General features: G+C 57.3%; 1 protein-coding gene across 2 annotated transcripts; it reads right to left on the reverse strand.

Moving 5' to 3' along the window:
• Positions 1 to 757: 757 nt before the first annotated feature.
• On the reverse strand, positions 758 to 24,045 carry BCKDK (branched chain keto acid dehydrogenase kinase). 2 transcript variants are annotated; one of them, XM_068998989.1, is made up of 12 exons: positions 23,973 to 24,045; positions 20,842 to 21,015; positions 16,914 to 16,982; positions 16,137 to 16,247; positions 14,743 to 14,790; positions 13,149 to 13,268; positions 12,310 to 12,408; positions 10,889 to 10,962; positions 8,261 to 8,389; positions 6,149 to 6,238; positions 4,074 to 4,229; positions 758 to 1,928 (listed from the first exon to the last, which is right to left on the reverse strand). In XM_068998989.1, exons 2-12 carry the CDS (start codon positions 21,010 to 21,012, stop codon positions 1,784 to 1,786), a joined length of 1,212 nt encoding a protein of 403 aa, XP_068855090.1. In that variant the 5' UTR covers positions 21,013 to 21,015; positions 23,973 to 24,045; the 3' UTR covers positions 758 to 1,783. The 2 variants fall into 2 exon arrangements, with proteins under 2 accessions (XP_068855090.1, XP_068855091.1); XM_068998990.1 differs by having other exon boundaries at positions 23,969 to 23,987.
• Positions 24,046 to 25,269: the final 1,224 nt, after the last annotated feature.

The raw sequence follows: 25,269 nt of genomic DNA on the forward strand, positions 1-25,269 counted from the left end.
TCACCTTGACCCCCACGATGACCAACGGTCAGTTTTGGGGTGACCTTGTTGACCTTGACCCCCACGATGACCAATGGTCAGTTTTGGGGTGACCTTGACCCCCACGATGACCAACGGCCGGGTTCGGGGTCACCTTGTTGACCTTGACCCCCACAATGACCAATGGCCAGGTTTGGGGTGACCTTGACCCCCACGATGACCAATGGTCAGTTTTGGGGTGACCTTGTTGACCTTGACCCCCACAATGACCAATGGCCAGGTTTGGGGTGACCTTGACCCCCACGATGACCAATGTCCGGTTTTGACTCTCCTTGACCCCCACGATGACCAACGGTCAGTTTTGGGGTGACCTTGTTGACCTTGACCCCTACGATGACCAACGGCCGGGTTCGGGGTCACCTTGTTGACCTTGACCCCCACAATGACCAATGGTCAGTTTTGGGGTGACCTTGACCCCCACGATGACCAATGTCCGGTTTTGGCTCTCCTTGACCCCCATGATGACCAACGGCCGGGTTTGGTTCTTCTTGACCCCCACAATGACCAATGTCCATCTTGGGGGGGTTCTCCTTGACCCCGATGACCAGAACCCAACTTTGGAAGATTCTCCTCAATTTCGATGACCAAACCTCAATTTTGGAAGGTTCTCCACGACTTTAATGACCTCAAAGTCCAACTTTGGAAGGTTCTCCTTGGGTTTGATGACCCCAAATCAACTTTTGGGGCTTCCTCTTGACCCTGATGACCAAAACCCAACTTTTGGGGGTTCTCCATGACTTTAATGATCTCAAAACCCAACTTTGGAAGCTTGTCCTTGACCATGATGACCAAACCTCAACTTTGGGAATTCAACTGGAGAACCTCCACCAGAAAGTCCAACTTTGGAAGGTTCTCCTTGGGTTTGATGACCCCAAATCAACTTTTGGGGGTTCTCCTTGACCCCGATGACCAGAACCCAACTTTGGAAGATTCTCCTCAATTTCGATGACCAAACCTCAATTTTGGAAGGTTCTCCACGACTTTAATGACCTCAAAGTCCAACTTTGGAAGGTTCTCCTTGGGTTTGATGACCAAAACTCAACTTTGGAAGGTTTTCCTCGTCTTTAATGGCCTCAAAATCCAACCTTGGGAAGTCCTCCTTGGGTTTGATGACCCCAAATCAACTTTTGGGGGTTCTCCTTGACCCCGATGACCAGAACCCAACTTTTGGGGCTTCCTCTTGACCTTGATGACCAAAACCCAACTTCTGAGAGTTCTCCATGACTTGAATGACCTCAAAACCCAACTTTGGAAGCTTCTCCTCAATTTTCATGACCCAAAAGTCCAACTTTGGAAGGTTCTCCTTGACCTCGTTGACCAAAACTCAACCTTGGAAGGTTCTCCTTGACTTTAATGATCTCAAAGTCCAGTTTTGGAAGGTTCTCCTTGGATTTGATGACCCCAAATCAACTTTTGGGGGTTCTCCTTGACCCCGATGACCAGAACCCAACTTTTGGGGCTTCCTCTTGACCCCGATGACCAAAACCCAACTTCCGAGACTTCTCCATGACTTTAATGACCTCAACCCCCCAACTTTGCAAGGTTCTCCTTCACTCCAATGACCCAAAAGTCCAACTTTGGAAGGTTCTCCTCAATTTTGATGACCAAACCCCAACTTTTAGGGGTTCTCCATGACCCCGCTGACCACCGTCCATCTTGGGGGGGGGGGGTGGGGGGTTCTCCTTGACCCCGCTGACCACCGTCCACCTCAGGGGGGTCCCCGCGGCCCCCCCCCGGACCCCCCCTAGATGCGGAAGCTCTCGGCCTTGCCGTCGATGTGCCGCAGCCTCAGGTAGACGTCGGTGCCGACGCCCTGCAGCGACTGCAGCACCAGCGACCCCCCCAGGTACTCGGCGTAGGCGCGCGACGTCGGCAGCCCGAAACCGAACCTGGTGGGGGGGGGGGGGGGGGGGATGTGGGGTCATTGAGGGGTCACCAGGATTGGGGTGGCCCCAAAAGTTCCCAAACTGCCTTCAGAGCGCTCCAAAAGCCCCAAGAAATAGCGACGAACGCGTCTCAAAAGTCACCAAAATCCCGCTAAATATCTGAAAACTAACTCCGAATAACCCAAATCCACCCCAAATCCACCCCAAAATCCCACTAAATACCCCAAAATCCACCCCAATACCCCAAAATCCCACTAAATACCCCAAATCCACCCCAAAATCCCACTAAATACTTCCAAATCCACCCCAATACCCCAAAATCCCACTAAATACCCCCAAATCCACCAAAAATACCCCCAAACCAACTCCAAATAACCCAAATCCACCCCAAAATCCACCCCAAATACCTCAAAATCCCACTAAATACCCCAAAATCCACCCCAATACCCCAAAATCCCACTAAATACCCCCAAATCCACCAAAAATACCCCCAAACCAACTCCGAATAACCCAAATCCACCCCAAAATCCACCCCAAATACCTCAAAATCCCACTAAATACCCCAAAATGCACCCTAAATATCGCAAAATCCCACTAAATACTCCAAAATCCACCCCAAAATCCCACTAAATACCCCAAAATCCACCCCAATACCCCAAAATCCCACTAAATACCCCCAAATCCACCAAAAATACCCCCAAACCAACTCCAAATAACCCAAATCCACCCCAAAATCCACCCCAAACACCCCAAAATCCCACTAAATACCCCAAAATCCACCCCAAATACCCCAAAATCCCACTAAATACTCCAAAATCCACCCCAAATTCCACCCCAAATACCCCAAAATCCCAGTAAATACCCCAAAATCCACCCCAAAATCCACCAGAAATACCCCAGAATCCACCCCAGATACCCCAAAACCAACTCCAAATATCCCAAAATCCACCCCAGAATCCACCCCAATACCCCAAAATCCCACTAAATACCCCAAAATCCACCCCAAATACTCCAAAGTCCACCCCAAAGGCTCCAAAATCCCACTAAACACCCCAAAATCCTCCCCAAATACCGCAAAATTAACCCCAAAGACCCCCAAAAACCCCTAAACCCACCCGGAACTCCAACCCTGGGGGGGTCTCCCCAATTTGGGGGTCCCCAATTTTGGGTGGGATGTCTCCCCAATTTGGGGGTCCAGGATTTGGGAGTCCCCAATTTTGGGAGTCCCTGATTTTGGTGGAGGGGGTCTCCCAAATTTTGGGGGTCTCTCCTGGATTTTGGGGGGAGTGTCTCCCAGATTTTGGGGGTGTCTCCTGGATTTTGGGGGGGGTCTCCCAGATTTTGGGGGGCAGTGTCTCCCAGATTTTGGGGGGAAGTGTCTCAAATTTTGGGGAATGTCTCCCAAATTTTGGGGGGGAGCGTCTCCCGGATTTTAGGGGGTGTCTCCCAGATTTTGGGGGTTTCTCCCAAATTTTGGGGGGTGTCTCCCAAATTTTGGGGAGTGTCTCCCAGATTTTGGGGGGGGTGTCTCCCAGATTTTGGGGGGTGGGTGTCTCCCAGATTCTGGGGGGTGTCTCCCGGATTTTTGGGGGTGTCTCCCAGAGTTTGGGGGGTGTTTCCCAGATTTTGGGGAGTGTCTCCCAGATTTTGGGGGGGAGTGTCTCCCAGATTTTGGGGGGAGTGTCTCCCAAATTTTGGGGAGTGTCTCCCAGATTTTGGGGGGTGTCTCCCGCATTTGGGAATCCCCAATTTGGGAGCCTCTGGTTTAGGAGTCCCAGATTTTGGGGGGTGTCTCCCAGATTTTGGAAGGAGTTTCTCCCAAATTTTGGGGGGGGACTGTCTCCCGGATTTTGGGGGTGTCTCCGGGATTTTGGGGGTGTCTCCCGGATTGTGAGGGGGGAGTGTCTCCCAGATTTTGGAGGGAGTTTCCCCCAAATTTTGGGGGGAGTGTCTCCGGGATTTTGGGGTTGTCTCCCGGATTTTCGGGGTGTCTCCGGGATTTTGGGGGGGGGCCCCCGGATTTTGAGGAGTGTCTCCCAGATTTTGGGGAGGAGTTTCTCCCAGATCTTGGGGGGGAGTTTCTCCCGGATTTTGGGGGTGTCTCCGGGATTTTAGGGGGCGTCTCTGGGATTTTGGGGGGTCCCTGACCCGTGCATGGGCCCGGCCTGGCCGTTGGCGTCCATGAGGGTGCGGAAGGGCCCCCCCAGGCGCGGGTCCTGCGCGCTGGCCTCGGCCGTGCTGAAGTGGTACTCGGTCACTTTGTCCAGCAGCTCGTGCGGGATCCCCCCCCCGCGGTCCGAGATCCTGGGGGGGACAACGGGGGGGACGTTGGGGGCAACGGGGGCAACGGGGGGGACGTTGGGGGCAACGGGGGGCATTGGGGACATAGGGGGCGTTGGGGGCATTGGGGACATTGGGGGCGTTGGGGACATGGGGGGCGTTGGGGGCGTTGGAGATGTTGGGGACGTTGGGGGCGTTGGAGATGTTGGGGACATTGGGGGCATTGGGGACATTGGGGGCGTTGGGGGCGTTGGGGACATTGGGGGCGTTGGGGACATTGGGGACATTGGGGATATTGGGGGCAACGGGGGGACGTTGGGGACATTGGGGGCGTTGGGGACATTGGGGGCGTTGGAGATGTTGGGGATGTTGGGGGCGTTGGGGGCAACGGGGGGGACGTTGGGGACATTGGGGGCAATGGGGGGCGTTGGGGACACTGGGGGCGTTGGGGACATTGGGGGCGTTGGGGACATTGGGGGCAATGGGGACATTGGGGGCAATGGGGACAATGGGGGCAATGGGGGGCGTTGGGGATGTTGGGGATGCTGAGGACAATGGGGGACACCTTGCGGACAATGGGGACAATGGGGGGACATTGGGGACGATGGGGGCATTGGGGTCAATGGGGATTTTGGGGGTGTTGGGGACATTGGGGACAACAGGGGGCAATGGGGGACATTGGAAATGTTGGGGACATTGGGGACATTGGGGACATTGGGGGCGTTGGGGGCGTTGGAGATGTTGGGGACGTTGGGGGCAACGGGGGGGACGTTGGGGACATTGGGGGCGTTGGGGGGCGTTGGGGACATTGGGGACATTGGGGATGTTGAGGACAATGGGGGACACCTTGGGGACAATGGGGACAATGGGGGGACATTGGGGACGATGGGGACATTGGGGTCAATGGGGATGTTGGGGGTGTTGGGGACATTGAGGACAACGGGGGGACATTGGGGGCATTGGGGACATTGGGGACAATGCGGACATTGGGGACATTGGGGGTGTTGGGGACATTGGGGACAACGGGGGGACATTGGGGGCATTGGGGACATTGGGGACAATGCGGACATTGGGGACATTGGGGGTGTTGGGGACATTGGGGACAACGGGGGGAAACGGGAGACATTGGAAATGTTGGGGACATTGGGGACATTGGGGGACAATGGGGGACAATGGGGGACATTGGGGGACATTGGGGGGACATTGGGGGCGTTGGGGACTTTGAGGACGTTGGGGACACTGCAAGTGTTGGGGACACTGTGGGGACACTTTGGGGACCCTTTGGGGACACCCCAGGGACCCTTTGGGGACACTTCAGGAACACCCCGGGGACCCTTTGGGGACACTTTGGGGACTCTCTGGGAACCGTTTGGGGACACTTTGGGGACACTTTGGGGACCCTTTGGGGACACTATGGGGACCCTTTGAGGACACTTTAGGGACACCCCTGGGACCCTTTGGGGACACTTTGGGGACACCCCAAGGACCCTTTGGGGACACTTCAGGGACACCCCAAGGACCCTTTGGGGACACTTTAGGGACACCCCAGGAACACTTCGGGGACCCTTTGGGGACACCCCGGGAACACTTTGGGGACACCCCAGGGAGCTTTTGGGGACACTTTGGGGACACCCTGGGGCCCTTTGGGGACTCTTTGAAGACCCTTTGGGGACCCTTTGGGGACACTTTAGGAACACCCCAGGGGACCCTTTGGGGACACCTTGGGGACCCTTTAGGGACACCTTGGGGACACTTTGGGGACACCTTGGGGACCCTTTGGGGACAGCTTGGGGACACTTTGGGGACATTTTGGGGACACCTTGGGGACACTTTGGGGACACTTTGGGGAGCCTTTGGGGACAGCTTGGGGACACTTTGGGGACTTTTTAGGGACACTTCGGGGACCCTTTGGGGACACTTCGGGGACGCTTTGGGGTCAGTACCGGATGACGAGGTCGATGTCGTTGTTGGCGATGGTCACCACGATGTCGGGGACGTTGTAGGGCGTGTCCAGGTGCGACTCCATCGTCGCCCTGCGGCCCCCAGAGAGCCCCGAGGTCACCCCGGGGTCACCAGGGACACCCAGAGAGCCCCGAGGTCACCCCGGGGTCACCCCAATGTCACCCAGAGAGCCCCAAGGTCACCCCAAGGTCACCCCGATGTCACCCTGGGGTCACCAGGGACACCCAGAGAGCCCCGAGGTCACCCCAAGGTCACCCCAGGGTCACCCAGGGGCCACCAGGGACACCCAGAGAGCCCCGAGGTCATCTTGGGGTCACCCCAAGGTCACCCAGGGACACCCAGAGAGCCCCGAGATCACCCTGGGGTCACCCCAATGTCACCCTGGGGTCACCCCGATGTCACCCAGAGAGCCCCAAGGTCACCCCAAGGTCACCCCAATGTCACCCAGAGAGCCCCGAGGTCACCCCAAGGTCACCCCGATGTCACCCAGGGGTCACCGGGGACACCCAGAGAGCCCCGAGGTCACCCCGGGGTCACCCCAAGGTCACCCAGGGGTCACCCAGGGACACCCAGAGAGCCCCGAGGTCACCCTGGGATCACCCCAATGTCACCCTGGGGTCACCCAGGGACACCCAGAGAGCCCCGAGGTCACCCCGAGGTCACCCCGATGTCACCCTGGGGTCACCCCGATGTCACCCAGAGAGCCCCGAGGTCACCCCAAGGTCACCCCGGGGTCACCCAGGGACCCAGAGAGCCCCGAGGTCACCCCGATGTCACCCCTATGTCACCCAGGGACACCCAGAGAGCCCCGAGGTCACCCCGGGGTCACCCCAATGTCACCCAGGGACACCCAGGGACACCCAGAGAGCCCCGAGGTCACCCCGGGGTCACCTCAATGTCACCCAGGGGTCACCAGGGACACCCAGAGAGCGCCGAGGTCACCCTGGGGTCACCCCGATGTCACCCTGGGGTCACCCAGGGACACCCAGAGAGCCCCGAGGTCACCCCGATGTCACCCAGGGGTCACCAGGGACACCCAGACAGCCCCGAGGTCACCCCAGGGTCACCCCAAGGTCACCCAGGGGTCACCAGGGTCACCCCAGGGACCCTCAAGAAGCCCCAGGATTCCCTCAAACCCTCCCCGAACCCCGTCCAGATCCCCCTGAACCTCCCCAAATCCCCCCCAAACCCCCTCAATTTCTCCCCAAATCTCCTCCAGACCCCCCCAAATCCCCTCCAGAGCCCCCCAAATCCCCTCCACACCTCCCCAAAGCCCCTCTAAATTCCCCCAAATCCCCCCAAACCTCCGCAGATCCCCTCCAAACCTCCCCAAATTCCCCCAGACCCCCCCAAATCCCCCCCAAACCCCTTCAATTTCTCCCCAAATCCCCCCCAAACTCCCCCAGACCTCCCCAAATCCCCCCCAAACCCCCTCAATTTCTCCCCAAATCCCCCCCAAATCCCCTCCAGACCTCCCCAAACCCCCCCAGACCTCCCCAAATGCCCCCCAAATCCCCTCCAGACCCCCCCAAATGCCCCCCAGACCCCCCAAACCCCCTCAATTTCTCCCCAAATCCCCTCCAAATCCCCTCCAGACCCCCCCAAATCCCCCCCAGACCCCCCCAAACCCCCCCAGACCTCCCCAAATCCCCCCCAAACCCCCTCAATTTCTCCCCAAATCCCCCCCAAATCCCCTCCAGACCCCCCCAAACCCCCCCAGACCTCCCCAAATGCCCCCCAAATCCCCTCCAGATCCCCCCAAATGCCCCCCAGACCCCCGCAAACCCCCTCAATTTCTCCCCAAATCCCCTCCAAATCCCCCCCAAATCCCCCCCAAACCCCCCCAGACCTCCCCAAATCCCCCCCAAACCCCCTCAATTTCTCCCCAAATCCCCTCCAGACCCCCCGAACCCCCCCAGACCCCCCAAACCCTCTCAATTTCTCCCCAAATCCCCTCCAAATCCCCCCCAAATCCCCCCCAGACCCCCCCAAACCCCCCCAGACCTCCCCAAATCCCCCCCAAACCCCCTCAATTTCTCCCCAAATCCCCCCCAGACCCCCCCCCCAGCCCCCCCCAGCCCCACCCCCGGCACCTCATGGCGTTCTTGAGCAGCTCGGGCAGGACGTAGTCCAGGGGCAGGGGGATGAAGGGGAACCGCGCGGCCACGTGGCCGTTGATGCGCACGCGGGGGGCGTTGCCGTACTGGTGCTCGCACAGGCGCCTGCGGACACGGGGGACACCTCCTGTGCCACCTCCTGTGTCACCTGTGCCACCCCCTGTGCCACCTCCTGTACCACCTGTGCCACCCCCTGTGCCACCTGTGCCACCCTCTGTGTCACCTGTGTCACCCCTGTCCCTCAGTGTCGCCCCTGTCCCGTGGCCGTTGATGGCACGCGGGGGGCGGTGCCGCACTGGTGCTCGCACGGGCGCCTGGGGACATGAGGGACACCTGTGCCACCTGTGCCACCCCCTGTGCCACCTGTGCCACCTGTGCCACCCTCTGTGTCACCTGTACCACCTGTGCCACCTGTGCCACCCCCTGTGTCACCTGTGCCACCCCCTGTGCCACCTGTGCCACCTCTGTGCCACCTGTGTCACCCTCTGTGTCACCTGTGCCACCCCCTGTGTCACCTGTGCCACCTCTGTGCCACCTCTGTGCCACCTCTGTGTCACCTGTGCCACCTGTGCCACCCCCTGTGCCACCCCCTGTGTCACCTGTGCCACCCTCTGTGCCACCTGTGCCACCCCCTGTCCCTCAGTGCCACCCCTGTCCCGTGGCCGTTGATGGCACGCGGGGGGCGGTGCCGCACTGGTGCTCGCACAGGCGCCTGGGGACACGGGGGACACCTGTGCCACCCTCTGTGCCACCTGTGCCACCCCCTGTGCCACCTGTGCCACCTCCTGTGCCACCTGTGCCACCCCCTGTGCCACCTGTGCCACCTCTGTGTCACCTGTGCCACCCTCTGTGTCACCTGTGCCACCCTCTGTGTCACCTGTGCCAGCTACTGTGTCACCTCCTGTGCCACCTGTGCCACCCTCTGTGCCACCCTCTGTGTCACTCTCTGTGTCATCTGTGTCACCTGTGCCACCCTCTGTGCCACCTGTGCCACCCTCTGTGTCACCTGTGCCACCCCCCGTGCCACCTGTGCCACCTCCTGTGCCACCTGTGCCACCCTCTGTGTCACCTGTGCCACCCCCCGTCCCTCAGTGTCGCCCCTGTCCCGTGGCCGTTGATGGCACGCGGGGGGCGGTGCCGCACTGGTGCTCGCACGGGCGCCTGGGGACATGAGGGACACCTGTGCCACCTGTACCACCTCCTGTGCCACCTGTGCCACCTGTGCCACCACCTGTGGCACCTGTGCCACCTCCTGTGCCACCTGTGCCACCCCCTGTGTCACCTGTGCCACCCCCTGTGCCACCTGTGCCACCCTCTGTGTCACCTGTGCCACCCCCTGTGTCACCTGTGCCACCTCCTGTGTCACCTGTGCCACCCTCTGTGTCACCTGTGCCACCCCCTGTGTCACCTGTGCCACCTCCTGTGTCACCTGTGCCACCTGTGCCACCCTCTGTGTCACCTGTGCCACCCGTCCCTCAGTGCCACCCCTGTCCCGTGGCCGTTGATGGCACGCGGGGGGCGGTGCCGCACTGGGGCTCGCACGGGCGCCTGCGGACACGGGGGACACCTGTACCACCTGTGCCACCTGTGCCACCCTCTGTGCCACCTGTGCCACCTGTGCCACCCCCTGTGCCACCTGTGCCACCTCCTGTGCCACCTGTGCCACCCTCTGTGTCACCTGTGCCACCTGTGCCACCCTCTGTGTCACCTGTGCCACCTGTGCCACCCCCTGTGCCACCTGTGCCACCTCCTGTGCCACCTGTGCCACCCCCTGTGTCACCTGTGCCACCTGTGCCACCCCCTGTGCCACCTGTGCCACCCCCTGTGCCACCTGTGCCACCTCCTGTGCCACCTGTGCCACCCCCTGTGCCACCTGTGCCACCTCCTGTGCCACCTGTGCCACCCCCTGTGCCACCCCCTGTGCCACCTCCTGTGCAACCTGTGCCACCCTCTGTGTCACCTGTGCCACCCTCTGTGTCACCTGTGCCACCTCTGTGTCACCTGTGCCAGCTACTGTGTCACCTCCTGTGCCACCTGTGCCACCCTCTGTGCCACCCTCTGTGTCACCCTCTGTGTCATCTGTGTCACCTGTGTCACCCTCTGTGCCACCTTTGCCACCCTGTGTCACCTGTGCCACCTCCTGTATCACCTATGCCACCTGTGCCACCTTCTGTGTCACCTCTGTGTCACCTGTGCCACCCCCTGTGTCACCTGTGCCACCTTCTTGTCACCTGTGACAAGTGTACCCAGGTGCCCCCAGGCAATGTCACCATACTCCCAGGTGCCCCAGGTGTGCCCAGGTGATGTCACTGTACCCGCAGGTGCCCCCAAGTGTGCCCATGTGCCCCCAGGTGTGCCCAGGTGATGTCACCGTACCCCAGGTGCCCCCAGGTGTTGTCACTGCACCCCCAGGTATGCCCAGGTGTGCCCCGGGCAGGTACCCCAGGTGTGCCCAGGTGATGTCACCGTGCCCCCAGGTGCCCCCAGGTGCCCCCAGGTGCCCCCAGGTGCCCCCAGGTGTGCCCAGGTGATGTCACCGTGCCCCCAGGTGCCCCCAGGTGTGCCAAGGTGCCCCCAGGTGTGCCCGGGCAGGTGCCCCCTCACCTGGCGAAGTCCACCCACTTCTCGATGAGCTTCTTGGGCGACAGGCGGGTGCAGATGATGCCAACGAAATCCGGCTGCGGGGAACGGGGGAGCCGTGAGGGATCCATTGGGATCTATAGGGGGATCTATAGGGGATCTATAGGGGATCCATGGGGGATCTATGGGGGATCTATGGGGGATCCATGGGGGATGTATAGGGGATGTATAGGGGATCTATGGGGATCGATAGGGATCCATAGGGGATCCATAGGTACCTTATCCTCGTGCAGTGCCAGGTGATCTATAGGGATCTATAGGGATCTATAGGGGATCCATAGGGGATCCATAGGTACCTTATCCTCGTGCACCGCCAGGTGATCTAGAGAGATCTATAGGGATCTATAGGGGATCCATAGGTGCTCTATAGGTGCCCACCTTATCCTCGTGCAGTGCCAGGTGATCTATAGGGATCTATAGGGATCTATAGGGATCTATAGGTGCTCTATAGGTACCTTATCCTCGTGCAGTGCCAGGTGATCTATAGGGGATCAATAGGGATCTATAGGGGATCCATAGGTGCCCACCTTATCCTCGTGCAGTGCCAGGTGATCTATAGGGATCTATAGGGATCTATAGGGGATCTATAGGGGATCCATAGGTACCTTATCCTCGTGCAGTGCCAGATGATCTATAGGGATCTATAGGGATCTACAGGGGATCTATAGGTGCCCACCTTGTCCTCGTGCAGTGCCAGGTGATCTATAGGGATCTATAGGGATCTATAGGGATCTATAGGGATCTATAGGGGATCCATAGGTACCTTATCCTCGTGCAGTGCCAGGTGATCTATAGGGATCTATAGGGATCTATAGGGGATCTATAGGTGCCCACCTTGTCCTCGTGCAGTGCCAGGTGATCTATAGGGATCTATAGGGATCTATAGGGGATCTATAGGTGCCCACCTTGTCCTCGTGCAGTGCCAGGTGATCTATAGGGATCTATAGGGATCTATAGGGATCTATAGGGGATCTATAGGTGCCCACCTTGTCCTCGTGCAGTGCCAGGTGATCTATAGGGATCTATAGGGGATCCATAGGTACCTTATCCTCGTGCAGTGCCAGGTGATCTATAGGGATCTATAGGGATCTATAGGGATCTATAGGGGATCCATAGGTACCTTATCCTCGTGCAGTGCCAGGTGATCTATAGGGATCTATAGGGATCTATAGGGATCCATAGGGGATCCATAGGTACCTTGTCCTCGTGCAGTGCCAGGTGATCTATAGGGATCTATAGGGATCTATAGGGATCTATAGGGATCTATAGGGGATCCATAGGTACCTTATCCTCGTGCACCGCCAGGTGATCTATAGGGATCTATAGGGATCTATAGGGATCCATAGGAATCTATAGGGATCTATAGGGGCTCTATAGGTGCCCACCTTATCCTCGTGCAGTGCCAGGTGATGTGCCGCCAGCATCCGCATGCCCAGGCGCGACGTCAGCGTCTTGTCCAGGAACGGCCGCAGCAGCCGCTCGTCCTGCGGCGGGGGAGGGGCCCCGCTGGGCGCGGCTCGCTCGGCTGCTGTGCCCAGCTGTGCCCAGGTGTGCCCAGGTGTGCCCCAGGTGTGCCCAGGTGTGCCCCAGGTGTGCCCAGGTGTGCCCGGGTGTGCCCCAGGTGTGCCCGGGTGTGCCCCAGGTGTGCCCAGGTGTGCCCGGGTGTGCCCCAGGTGTGTCCCAGGTGTGCCCGGGTGTGCCCCAGGTGTGCCCAGCTGTGCCCAGGTGTGCCCCAGGTGTGCCCAGGTGTACCCGGGTGTGCCCAGGTGTGCCCAGGTGTGCCCCAGGTGTGCCCAGGTGTGCCCAGGTGTGCCCCAGGTGTGCCCCAGGTGTGCCCGGGTGTGCCCCAGGTGTGCCCGGGTGTGCCCCAGGTGTGCCCCAGGTGTGCCCCAGGTGTGCCCCTGGTGTGCCCCAGGTGTGCCCAGGTGAGGTCACCCGGCTCAGGTGTGCCCCTGGTGTGCCCAGGTGTGGCCCAGGTGTGACCAAGATGTGACCAAGGTGTGACCAAGGTGAGGTCACCTGGCTGAGGTGTGCCCCAGGTGTGCCCAGGTGTGTCCCAGGTGTGCCCAGGTGTGCCCCAGGTGAGGTCACCCGGCTCAGGCGTGCCCAGGTGTGCCCAGGTGTGGTTACCCACCCCAGCTGTGCCCAGCTGTGCCCCAGGTGTGGTTACCCACCCCAGCTGTGCCCAGCTGTGCCCCCCCAGGTGCCAGGGGCGCGGGGTTACCTGGATGTGCCGGCGGCACTCCCGCAGCCCCTCCGCCAGCAGCGTCACCACGTCCTTGTGGTCCTCGAGCAGCTGCCGCAGCAGCGCGCAGTACTGCGCCTCGTCTGCCCGTACCTGGATCTGCACAGGTGTGACACAGGTGTGACACAGGTGTGACACAGACACAGCACTGGGCCTCGTCTGCGCGTACCTGGATCTGCACAGGTGTGACACACACAGGTGTGACAGGTATGACAGGTGTGACACAGGTGTGACACACACCCAGTACTGGGCCTCGTCTGCGCGCACCTGGATCTGCACAGGTGTGACACACACAGGTGTGACAGGTGTGACACAGACACAGCACTGGGCCTCGTCTGCGCGCACCTGGATCTGCAGAGGTGTGACACACACAGGTGTGACACACACAGGTGTGACAGGTGTGACACACACAGGTGTGACACACACCCAGTACTGGGCCTCGTCTGGGCGCACCTGGATCTGACAGGTGTGACACAGGTGTGACACAGACAGGTGTGACACACACAGGTGTGACAGGTGTGACAGGTGTGACACACACAGGTGTGACACAGACACAGCACTGGGCCTCGTCTGCGCGCACCTGGATCTGCACAGGTGTGACACAGACAGGTGTGACAAGTGTGACACAGGTGTGACACAGGTGTGACAGGTGTGACAGGTGTGACACAGGTGTGACACAGGTGTGACACAGACACAGTACTGGGCCTCGTCTGCGCGCACCTGGATCTGACGCACACAGGTGTGACACAGGTGTGACACAGGTGTGACAGGTGTGACAGGTGTGACAGGTGTGACACAGGTGTGACAGGTGTGACACAGGTATGACAGGTGTGACAGGTGTAACAGGGATGTGACAGGTGCGACAGGTGTGACACAGGTATGACAGGTGACACACAGATGACACACAGGTGACAGACAGGTATGACAGGTGTGACACAGGTGTGACAGGTGTGACAGGTGTGACACAGGTATGACACAGGTGTAACAGGGATGTGACAGGTGTGACAGGTGTGACACAGGTATGACAGGTGACACACAGGTATGACAGGTGACACACAGGTATGACAGGTGTGACACAGGTGTAACGGATGTGACAGGTCTGACAGGTGTGACAGGTGTGACAGGTGTAACAGGGATGTGACAGGTGTGACAGGTGTGACAGGTGTGACACAGGTGTAACAGGGATGTGACACAGGTGTGACACAGGTATGACAGGTGTGACACAGGTATGACAGGTATGACAGGTGTGACACAGGTGTGACACAGGTGTGACAGGGATGTGACAGGTGTGACAGGTGACACACAGGTGTGACACAGGTATGACAGGTATGACAGGTATGACAGGTGTGACACAGGTGTGACAGGTGACACACAGGTGTGACAGGGATGTGACAGGTATGACAGGTGTGACAGGTGTGACAGGTGTGACACAGGTGTGACACAGGTGTGACACAGGTATGACAGGTATGACAGGTGTGACAGGTGTGACACAGGTGTGACACAGGTGTGACACAGGTGTGACACAGGTGTGACAGGTATGACAGGTGTGACAGGTGTGACAGGTGTCACTCACCGGGGGGAAGTCGCTCAGTTTCTGGAAGGCGCGGATGTACAGCTCGTGCTGGGGGAGGGGACAGGAGGGGACGGCGTCACCGCCGGACATTGGGGACCCCCCTGGGCATTGGGGACCCCCCTGGGCATTGGGGACCCCCCTGGACATTGGGGACACCCCCTGGGCATCGGGGACCCCGCTGGACATTGGGGACCCCCCTGGGCATTGGGGATCCCCCTGGACATTGGGGACACCCCAAAACACCCCCAGGACATTGGGGACCCCCCCTGGAAATTGGGGACCCCCCAAGACATTGGGGACCCCCCTGGACATTGGGGACCCCCCTGGACATTGGGGACCCCCCTGGGCATTGGGGACACCCCTGGACATTGGGGATCCCCCTGGACATTGGGGACACCCCCAGGACACCCCCAGGACATTGGGGACCCCCCCAGGACATTGGGGACCCCCCCTGGAAATTGGGGACCCCCCAAGACATTGGGGACCCCCTGGACATTGGGGACAACATTGGGGACCCCGCTGGACATTGGGGACCCCCCTGGACATTGGGGACACCCCAAAACACCCCCAGGACATTGGGGACCCCCCCAGGACATTGGGGACCCCCCCTGGAAATTGGGGACCCCCCAAGACATTGGGGACCCCCTGGACATTGGGGACCCCCCCTGGAAATTGGGGACCCCCCAAGACATTGGGGACCCCCTGGACATTGGGGACCCCCCCTGGAAATTGGGGACCCCCAGGACATTGGGGACCCCCCCTGGAAACTGGGGACACCCCAAGGACACCCCCTGGACATTGGGGACCCCCCCAGGACATCAGGGACACCCCTGGACATCCAAGTCCCCCCAGGAAATTTTGGGGCCCCCCAGAGGATTTTTGGGACCCTTCTGGAATTTTTGGGACCCCCTGGGAATTTTGGAACACCCCCCTCAGGATTTTTGGAACCCCCCTGGAATTTTGGCACCCCCCCCAGGATTTTTGGGGTCCCCCCAGAATTTTTGGGACCCCCCAGGAATTTTTGGGGTGCTCACCACGTGCAGGATGGGGGTGGGGGAGGGCTCAAACCCAACCGAGAAACGTCCCCAAAATCCCCCAAATTTCACCGATTCCGCCCGGAATTTCCGATTCCCGCGGGGATTTTTGGGGTCCCCCCGGGAATTTTGGGACCCCCCAAATTTTTGGGACCCCCCGGGGATTTTTGGGGCGCTCACCACGTGCAGGATGGGGGTGGGGGAGGGCTCAAACCCAACCGAGAAACGTCCCCAAAATCCCCCAAATTTCACCAATTCCACCCAAAATTTCCAATTCCCGCGGGGATTTTTGGGGTCCCCCCGGGAATTTTGGGACCCCCCGAAATTTTGGGACCCCCCAGGAATTTTTGGGGTGCTCACCACGTGCAGGATGGTGGGGTTGCAGCCGATGATGAAGGGCAGGCTGCGGAAGCCCTGGATGCGGTGGGCGATGCGCACGGGCAGCTCCTGCTGCAGGTACCGGGCGCTTTTCTGGGGCAAAAAACCCCAATTTTGGGTCATTCCCGAAATTTTCCAGACCCCTTCGATCTCCCTGGGATTTTAGGGAATTCCCCTCCCCTCGCCAGAACCCCAAATTTTTGAGGTTTCCACCCAAATTTTGAGCTCCTTCAACCCCCTTTGAAAAGCACCCCCTACCGCCCCCCATGCACAATTTTGGGGTCCCTTCCCAAATTTTGGGGTCCCTCCAAACCCCTCTCCCACTCCCCTCAAATTTTGGGGGCTCCTCCTAATTGGATCCTCCAAACCCCCCAATTTTTGGGGACCCTCCCACTCCTTTAACCCCCAAATTTTGGGGACCCCCCCTCCTTTTACCCCCAAATTTTGGGGTCTCCTCCTACTTGGACCCCCCAAATTTTGGAGTTCCTCCAAGTCCTTTTACCCCCAAATTTTGGGGTCCCCCCCACTCTTTTTACCCCCAAATTTTGGGGTCCCCCCACTCCTTTTACCACCAAATTTTGGGGATCCCCCCACTCCTTTAACCCCCAAATTTTGGGGACCCCCCCTCCTTTTACCCCAAAATTTTGGGGTACCCCCACTCTTTTTACCCCCTAATTTTGGGGTAACCCCCCTTCTTTTACCCCCAAATTTTGGGGTCCCCCCCTCCTTTTACCCCCAAATTTTGGGGACCCCCCTCACCAGGATGTGGCTGCCGTCCTGCGAGCGCCCCGAGTACAGCATGGTGGTGGGGGTCAGGCGCACCGAGGGCTGGATTTGGGGTGAAAAGAGGCGATTTTGGGGTCCCCCCTAATCCGGATGGGCGGGCCCCCAAATTCCTCCCAAAATCCCCCCAAAATGGCCCCAAAATCCCCCCCAAAATGGCCCCAAAAATGGCCCCAAAATGGCGCAAAACCCCCCCCAAAATGCCCCCAAAATGGCCCCAAAATCCCCCCAAAAATGGCCCCAAAATCTCCCCAAAAATGGCACAAAAACCTCTCAAAAATGGCCCCAAAATCCCCCCAAAAAGGCACAAAACCCCCTCCAAATGGCCCCAAAACCCCCCTGAAAATGGCCCCAAAATCCCACCAAAAATACCCTCAAAATGGCTCCAAAATCCCACCAAAAATGGCCCCAAAAAGGTCCCCAAATGCCCCCAAAATCCCCCCAAAAATTGCACAAAACCCCCTCAAAAATGGCCCCAAAATTGCCCCAAAAAATGGCCCCAAAATTGCCCCCAAAATGGCCCCAAAGTACCCCCAAAAATGGTGCAAAACCTCTCAAAATGGCCCCAAAATCCCCCAAAAAATGGCCCCAAAATCCCACCAAAAATGGGCCAAAAAATCCCCAAAACAGACCCAAAATTTGACCACAAAAGGTCCCCAAAATCTCTCCCAGGCACCACCAAAAATGGCCCAAAAATGGACCAAAATTTGACCCCAAAATGGACCCAAAAATTGACCCCAAAATCTCTCCCAAGGACACCCAAAAGTGGCCCCAAAATGGCTCAAAAATTGACCCCAAAATGTCCCCAAAATCCCTTCCAGGGACCCCAAAAATGACCCCAAAATGGCTCAAAAATTGACCCCAAAATAGCGCCAAAATGAACCCAAAAATTGACCCCAAAATGGCCCCAAATCCCTCCCAGGGAACCCCAAAAGTGGCCCCAAAATGGCTCAAAAATTGAACCCAAAATCCCCCAAAAATGGACCCAAAAAGGCCCCAAATCCCTCCCAAAATGGCCCCAAAATTGACCCCAAAATGGCGCAAAAATTGACCCCAAAATGGCCCCAAATCCCTCCCAGGGATCCCCAAAAATGGCCCAAAAATTGACCCCAAAATAGCCCCAAAATGAACCCAAAAATTGACCCAAAAATGGCCCCAGAACCCCTCCCAAAGACCCCCAAAAATGGCCCCAAAATGGCCCCAAAAATCACCCCCAAATCCCCCAGAAAGGCCCCAAAATGCCCCCAAAATGGCCCCAAAAATCCCCCCCGGATGGGGGGGTTTTCTGCCCGGATTTGGGGGTGCTCGGGGGCATTTGGGGAGGGGTCTCCCCGGCTTTGGGGAGGGGTCTCACCCTCTCTGCGGCCGCGTCGATGGCGGGCTGGTGGCATGGCCCCAAAATGGACCCACAATGGACCCAAAAATGGACCCCAAAATGGCCCCAAAATCCCTTCCAAGGATCCCCAAAAGTGGCCCCAAAATCCCCCAAAAATGGCAAAAAAACCTCTCAAAATGGCCCCCAAATCCCCCCAAAAATGGACCCAAAATGGACCCAAAATTTGACCCCAAAAGGGCCCCAAAATCCTTCCCAAGGACACCCAAAAGTGGACCCAACATCCCCCCAAAATGCCCCTGAAGCGGACCCAAAATCCCTCCCAGGGACCCCCAAAAATGGCCCCAAAATGGCTCAAAAATTGACCCCAAAATGGCCCCAGAACCCCTCCCAAGGACCCCCAAAAATGGCCCCAAAAATGCCTCAAAATGCCCCTAAAATGGACCGAAAATCCCTCCCAGGGATCCCCAAAAATGGCCCCAAAATGGCCCCAGAAATGGCTCCAAAATGGCCCCAAAAACTGACCCCAAAATGGCGCATAAATTGACCCCAAAATGGCCCCAGAACCCCTCCCAAGGACCCCCAAAAATGGCCCCAAAATGGCTCAAAAATTGACCCCAAAATAGCCCCAAAATGAACCCAAAAATTGACCCAAAAATGGCCCCAGAACCCCTCCCAAGGACCCCCAAAAATGGCCCCAAAATGGCCCCAAAAATCACCCCCAAATCCCCCAGAATGGCCCCAAAATGCCCCGAAAACGGCCCCAAAAATCCCCCCCGGATGTGGGGGTTTTCTGCCCGGATTTGGGGGTGCTCGGGGGCATTTGGGGAGGGGTCTCCCCGGATTTGGGGAGGGGTCTCACCCTCTCTGCGGCCGCGTCGATGGCGGGCTGGTGGCATGGCCCCAAAATGCCCCCAAAATGGACCCAAAAATGGCCCCAAAAATGGCCCCAAAACGCCCCCAAAATGGACCCAAAAATGGACCCCAAAATGGCCCCAAAATCCCTTCCAAGGATCCCCAAAAGTGGCCCCAAAATCCCCCAAAAATGGCAAAAAAACCTCTCAAAATGGCCCCGAAATCCCCCCAAAAATGGCCCCAAATGGACCCAAAATTTGACCCCAAAAGGGCCCCAAAATCCCTCCCAAGGACACCCAAAAGTGGACCCAAAATCCCCCCAAAATGCCCCTGAAGTGGTCCCAAAATCCCTCCCAGGGACCCCCAAAAATGGCCCCAAAATGGCTCAAAAATTGACCCCAAAATGGCCCCAGAACCCCTCCCAAGGACCCCCAAAAATGGCCCCAAAAATGCCTCAAAATGCCCCTAAAATGGACCGAAAATCCCTCCCAGGGATCCCCAAAAGTGGCCCCAAAATGGCCCCAGAAATGGCTCCAAAATGGCCCCAAAAATTGACCCCAAAATGGCCCCAGAACCCCTCCCAAGGACCCCCAAAAATGGCCCCAAAATGACTCAAAAATTGACCCAAAAATGGCCCCAGAACCCCTCCCAAGGACCCTCAAAAATGGCCCCAAAATGGCCCTAAAATCCCCCAGAAAGGCCCCAAAATGCCCCGAAAACGGCCCCAAAAATCCCCCCCGGATGTGGGGGTTTTCTGCCCGGATTTGGGGGTGCTCAGGGGCATTTGGGGAGGGGTCTCCCCGGATTTGGGGAGGGGTCTCACCCTCTCTGCGGCCGCGTCGATGGCGGGCTGGTGGCATGGCCCCAAAATGCCCCCAAAATGGACCCAAAAATGGACCCCAAAATGGCCCCAAAATCCCTTCCAAGGATCCCCAAAAGTGGCCCCAAAATCCCCCCAAAAATGGCACCAAAACCTCTCAAAATGGCCCCAAAATCCCCTTAAAATGGCCCCAAATGGCCCCAAAATGGACCCAAAAATGGCCCAAAATGGCCCCAAAATTCCCCCAAAAACGGACCAAAATGGCCCCAAAATGGACCCAAAATTTGACCCCAAAATGGACCCAAAATCCTTCCCAAGGACACCCAAAAGTGGACCCAACATCCCCCCAAAATGGACCCAAAATGCCCCTAAAATGCACCCAAAATCCCCCCCAGGGACGCCCAAAAGTGGCCCCAAAATGGCTCAAAAATTGACCCCAAAATGGCCCCAGAACCTCTCCCAAGGACCCCCAAAAATGGCCCCAAAAATGCCTCAAAATGCCCCTAAAATGGACCGAAAATCCCTCCCAGGGATCCCCAAAAATGGCCCCAAAATGGCCCCAGAAATGGCTCCAAAATGGCCCCAAAAACTGACCCCAAAATGGCCCCAGAACCCCTCCCAAGGACCCCCAAAAATGGCCCCAAAATGACTCAAAAATTGACCCCAAAATAGCCCCAAAATGAACCCAAAAATTGACCCAAAAATGGCCCCAGAACCCCTCCCAAGGACCCCCAAAAATGGCCCCAAAATGGCCCTAAAATCCCCCAGAAAGGCCCCAAAATGCCCCGAAAACGGCCCCAAAAATCCCCCCCGGATGTGGGGGTTTTCTGCCCGGATTTGGGGGTGCTCGGGGGCATTTGGGGAGGGGTCTCCCCGGCTTTGGGGAGGGGTCTCACCCTCTCTGCGGCCGCGTCGATGGCGGGCTGGTGGTAGAAGGAGGTGACGGCCTTGGAGCGCTCCCGCGCCAGGTCCGGGGGGGTTTGGTCGGCGGCGGCGCGGGCGGGGGGACGGGGGGGTCCTGCGGCCCCTCCCCCCCGGAGACCCCCCCCCAAAACGCGCCGCAGCATCTCCTGGGAGGGAAAAGGGGAGGGGGTTGGGGCGCAGACCCCTCCCCCCAAAATCCACCCAGGAAACCCCCCAGAGGGGCTCCAAAACTCCCCCAGGAACCCCAAAATCCTCCCAATAAACTCCCCTAAAGGAGACCCCAAAATCCCCCCAGGGACCCCAAAATCCCCCCAATAAACTCCCCTAAAGGAGACCCCAAAACCCCCCCAGGGACCCCAAAATCCCCCCAATAAACCCCCCTAAAGGAGACCCCAAAATCCCCCCAGGGACCCCAAAATCCCCCCAGGAAACACCCAAGAGACCCCTCCCCAAAGGAGACCCCAAAATCCCCCCAGAGACCCCAAAATCCCCCCAATAAACTCCCCCATGAGAGACCCCAAAATCCCCCCAGGAAAGCCCCCCATGAGAGACCCCAAAACTCTCCCAGAGACCCCAAAATCCCCCCAATAAACCCCCCTAAAGGAGACCCCAAAATCCCCCCAGAGACCCCGAAATCCCCCCAATAAACCCCTCCAAAGGAGAAACCAAAATCCCTCCAGGGACCCCAAAATCCCCCCAGGAAACCCCTCCATGAGAGACCCCAAAACCCCTCCAGAGACCCCAAAATCCCCCCAATAAACCCCTCCAAAGGAGAACCCAAAACTCTCCCAGAGACCCCTAAATCCCCCCAGGGACGCCCCAAAATAACACTCAGGGGTCCCAGACCCCCTTTTTTTCCCCTCAGACTCCCCCCAAAAACGGGATTTAAGTGTCCGAAACCCCCTTTTCCCCTCAGAATCCCCCCAAAAACAGCTCCGGGACCCCTTTTTGCCCTCAGAGTTCCCCCAAAATAGAAACTGAGAAGCTCCAAGTTCCCAAAAAACCAGGATTTAAATGTCCAGAGCCCCCTTTTCCCCTCAGAATCCCCCTCAAAACTACCCCGGGACCCCTTTTCCCCCTCAGAATCCCCCCAAAATAGAAACTGAGAAGCTCCAAGATCCCCAAAAAACGGGATTTAAGTGTCCGAAACCCCCTTTTCCCCTCAGAATCCCCCCAAAACAGCTCCGGGACCTCTTTTTGCCCTCAGAGTTCCCCCAAAATAGAAACTGAGAAGCTTCAAGTTCCCAAAAAACGGGATTTAAGTGTCCTAAACCCCCTTTTCCCCTCAGAATCCCCCTCAAAACTACCCCGGGACCCCCTTTGCCCTCAGAGTTCCCGCAAAATAGAAACTGGGAAATTCCAAGATTCCCAAAAAACCAGGATTTAAATGTCCAGAGCCCCCTTTTCCCCTCAGAATCCCCCTCAAAACTACCCCGGGACCCCTTTTTCCCCTCAGAATCCCCCCAAAATAGAAACTGAGAAGCTCCAAGATCCCCAAAAAAACGGGATTTAAGTGTCCTAAACCCCCTTTTCCCCTCAGAATCCCCCCAAAACAGCTCCGGGACCTCTTTTTGCCCTCAGAGTTCCCCCAAAATAGAAACTGAGAAGCTTCAAGTTCCCAAAAAACGGGATTTAAGTGTCCTAAACCCCCTTTTCCCCTCAGAATCCCCCTCAAAACTACCCCGGGACCCCTTTTCCCCCTCAGAATCCCCCCAAAACAGCTCCGGGACCCCTTTTTGCCCTCAGAGTTCCCCCAAAATAGAAACTGAGAAGCTTCAAGTTCCCAAAAACCAGGATTTAAGTGTCCTAAACCCCCTTTTCCCCTCAGAATCCCCCCAAAACAGCTCCTGGACCCCTTTTTGCCCTCAGAGTTCCCCCAAAATAGAAACTGAGAAGCTTCAAGTTCCCAAAAAACGGGATTTAAGTGTCCTAAACCCCCTTTTCCCCTCAGAATTCCCCTCAAAACTACCCCGGGACCCCCTTTGCCCTCAGAGTTCCCGCAAAATAGAAACTGGGAAATTCCAAGATTCCCAAAAAAACAGGATTTAAATGTCCAGAGCCCCCTTTTCCCCTCAGAATCCCCCCAAAAACTACCCCAGGACCCCTTTTTCCCCTCAGAATCCCCCCAAAAACAGCTCCGGGACCTCTTTTTGCCCTCAGAGTTCCCCCAAAATAGAAACTGAGAAGCTTCAAGTTCCCAAAAAAACGGGATCTAAATGTCCAGAGCCCCCTTTTCCCCTCAGAATCCCCCTCAAAACAGCTCCGGGACCCCTTTTTGCCCTCAGAGTTCCTCCAAAATAGAAACTGAGAAGCTCCAAGATTCCCAAAAAACGGGATTTAAGTGTCCTAAACCCCCTTTTCCCCTCAGAATCCCCCCAAAACAGCTCCGGGACCCCTTTTTGCCCTCAGAGTTCCCCCAAAATAGAAACTGAGAAGCTTCAAGTTCCCAAAAACCAGGATTTAAGTGTCCTAAACCCCCTTTTCCCCTCAGAATCCCCCCAAAACAGCTCCTGGACCCCTTTTTGCCCTCAGAGTTCCCCCAAAATAGAAACTGAGAAGCTTCAAGTTCCCAAAAAACGGGATTTAAGTGTCCTAAACCCCCTTTTCCCCTCAGAATTCCCCTCAAAACTACCCCGGGACCCCCTTTGCCCTCAGAGTTCCCGCAAAATAGAAACTGGGAAATTCCAAGATTCACAAAAAACCAGGATTTAAATGTCCTAAACCCCCTTTTCCCCTCAGAATCCCCCTCAAAAACAGCTCCGGGACCTCTTTTGCCCTCAGAGTTCCCCCAAAATAGAAACTGAGAAGCTTCAAGATCCCCAAAAAGGAGATTCAAGTGTCCTAAACCCCCTTTTCCCCTCAGAATCCCCTTCAAAACTACCCCAGGACCCCCTTTTCCCCCTCAGAATCCCCCCAGAACCGCTCCGGGTCCCCCTTTTCCCTTCAATCCCCCTCCATTCCCACCTCTCCGCCCTCCCTTCTCCCCAGCCCCGTGTCCCAAACACAACCCCCATATCCGGACTCTCTTTTCCCCCTCCATTTTTCCCCCAAAAACCCCTCCAGAGACCCCTTCAAAGACCCCCCAAGGTCCCCCCTCACCAACCAGCGGCCCCGGGGCCTCCCGGACACCTCCCCGGGTTCGGCTCGCAATGGACTCGTCCCGTGTCGTCGTTCCCCCCCCCCACACCGCCCCCCCCCGCGCGTTCCCCTCAGGGTGGTACGGTCCGGCCGCACTGCGCGCGCGCGGGGCCTGAGGGAGAGAGGCGGGAAAACGGCGCCCCCTGGCGGCGGGAGGTGAGGAATGAGGGAGGGACCCCTTTTTTTTTGGGGGGAAAAAAGAGGATTTTAGAACCCCCGGGAGACTTCTTTTTTTTTTTTTTTTTTTTTTTTTTTTGAGGGGAAAAAAAGGGGCTCCCCAACCCCTAAACCTCCTGTTTTGGGAAAAAAAAAAATTGTGGGGGAAAAAGGGGATCCCCGATCCCTGAATCCCTTTTGGGGTGGGGAAGGGGATCCTGGAGCCTTTCTGAGGGAAAAATGTGAGGGGAGGAAAAAAAAGGGGATCCTGGAGCCTTTTTGGGGTGAAAACTGAGGGGAAAAGGAACTTCCAAATCCTGAATCCCCTTTTTGGGGGAAAAATTTGAGGCAGTTTTGGGGCAGTTTCCGACATTTCCAGGTGGTTTTTTGGAGGATTTCATTTGGATTTGGGGTTTTCCAGGCAGTTTCGAGACAGTTTGGGGGCTGTTTCGGTCACTTCGATGCCATTTTTGGTCGCTTCAATGCCATTTTTGGGGGCAGTTTAAAACATTTTAATGGCACTTTCTCTCCTTTTACCATAAATTTCTCTTTTTTACCCCAATTTCGGGGCCTTCGAGGTGGATTTGGGGCAGTTTCAGGCGGTTTTGGGTGGTTCCAGGTGGGTTTTGGGGCAGTTTCAGGCGGTTTTGGGGCAGTTTTGGGGCAGTTTCAGGCATTTTGGGCGGGTTCAGACACTTCAGTGTCACTTTGGGTCACTTTAAGGTCATTTTTGGTCACTTTATTGCCATTTTTGGCCCATTTCAGACACTTTAATCTCATTTTTGCTGCCTTTAATCCCATTTTGGGGCAGTTGAAGACACTTTAATGTCATTTTTGGTCACTTTACTGCAATTTTTGGCCCATTTCAGACACTTTAATCCCATTTTTGGTTGCTTTAATGCCATTTTTGGGGCAGTTGAAGACACTTTAATGGCACTTTCTCTCCTTTTACCATAATTTTCTGGTTTTTACCCCAATTTCGGGGCCTTCGAGGCGGTTTTGGGGCAGTTTCAGGCGGTTTTGGGGCAGTTTTGGGGCAGTTTCAGGCGGTTTTGGGTTGGTTCAGACACTTCAGTGTCACTTTGGGTCACTTTAAGGTCATTTTT

Source organism: Aphelocoma coerulescens, unplaced genomic scaffold (genome assembly GCF_041296385.1).
Source record: "Aphelocoma coerulescens isolate FSJ_1873_10779 unplaced genomic scaffold, UR_Acoe_1.0 HiC_scaffold_204, whole genome shotgun sequence".
Taxonomy (NCBI): Eukaryota; Metazoa; Chordata; class Aves; order Passeriformes; family Corvidae; genus Aphelocoma; species Aphelocoma coerulescens.

What these genes read in the sequence shown, in the direction of transcription:
- BCKDK (XM_068998989.1), bottom strand. Translation starts at nt 21,012, where the DNA reads ATGCTGCGGCGCGTTTTGGGGGGGGGTCTCCGGGGGGGAGGGGCCGCA. An exon ending in AGGACGGCAGCCACATCCTG is followed by an intron (nt 16,248 to 16,913) that starts GTGAGGGGGGTC and finishes TTTTTGCCCCAG; the next exon opens with AAAAGCGCCCGGTACCTGCA. An exon ending in TGGCACTGCACGAGGATAAG is followed by an intron (nt 10,963 to 12,309) that starts GTGGGCACCTAT and finishes CGTTCCCCGCAG; the next exon opens with CCGGATTTCGTTGGCATCAT.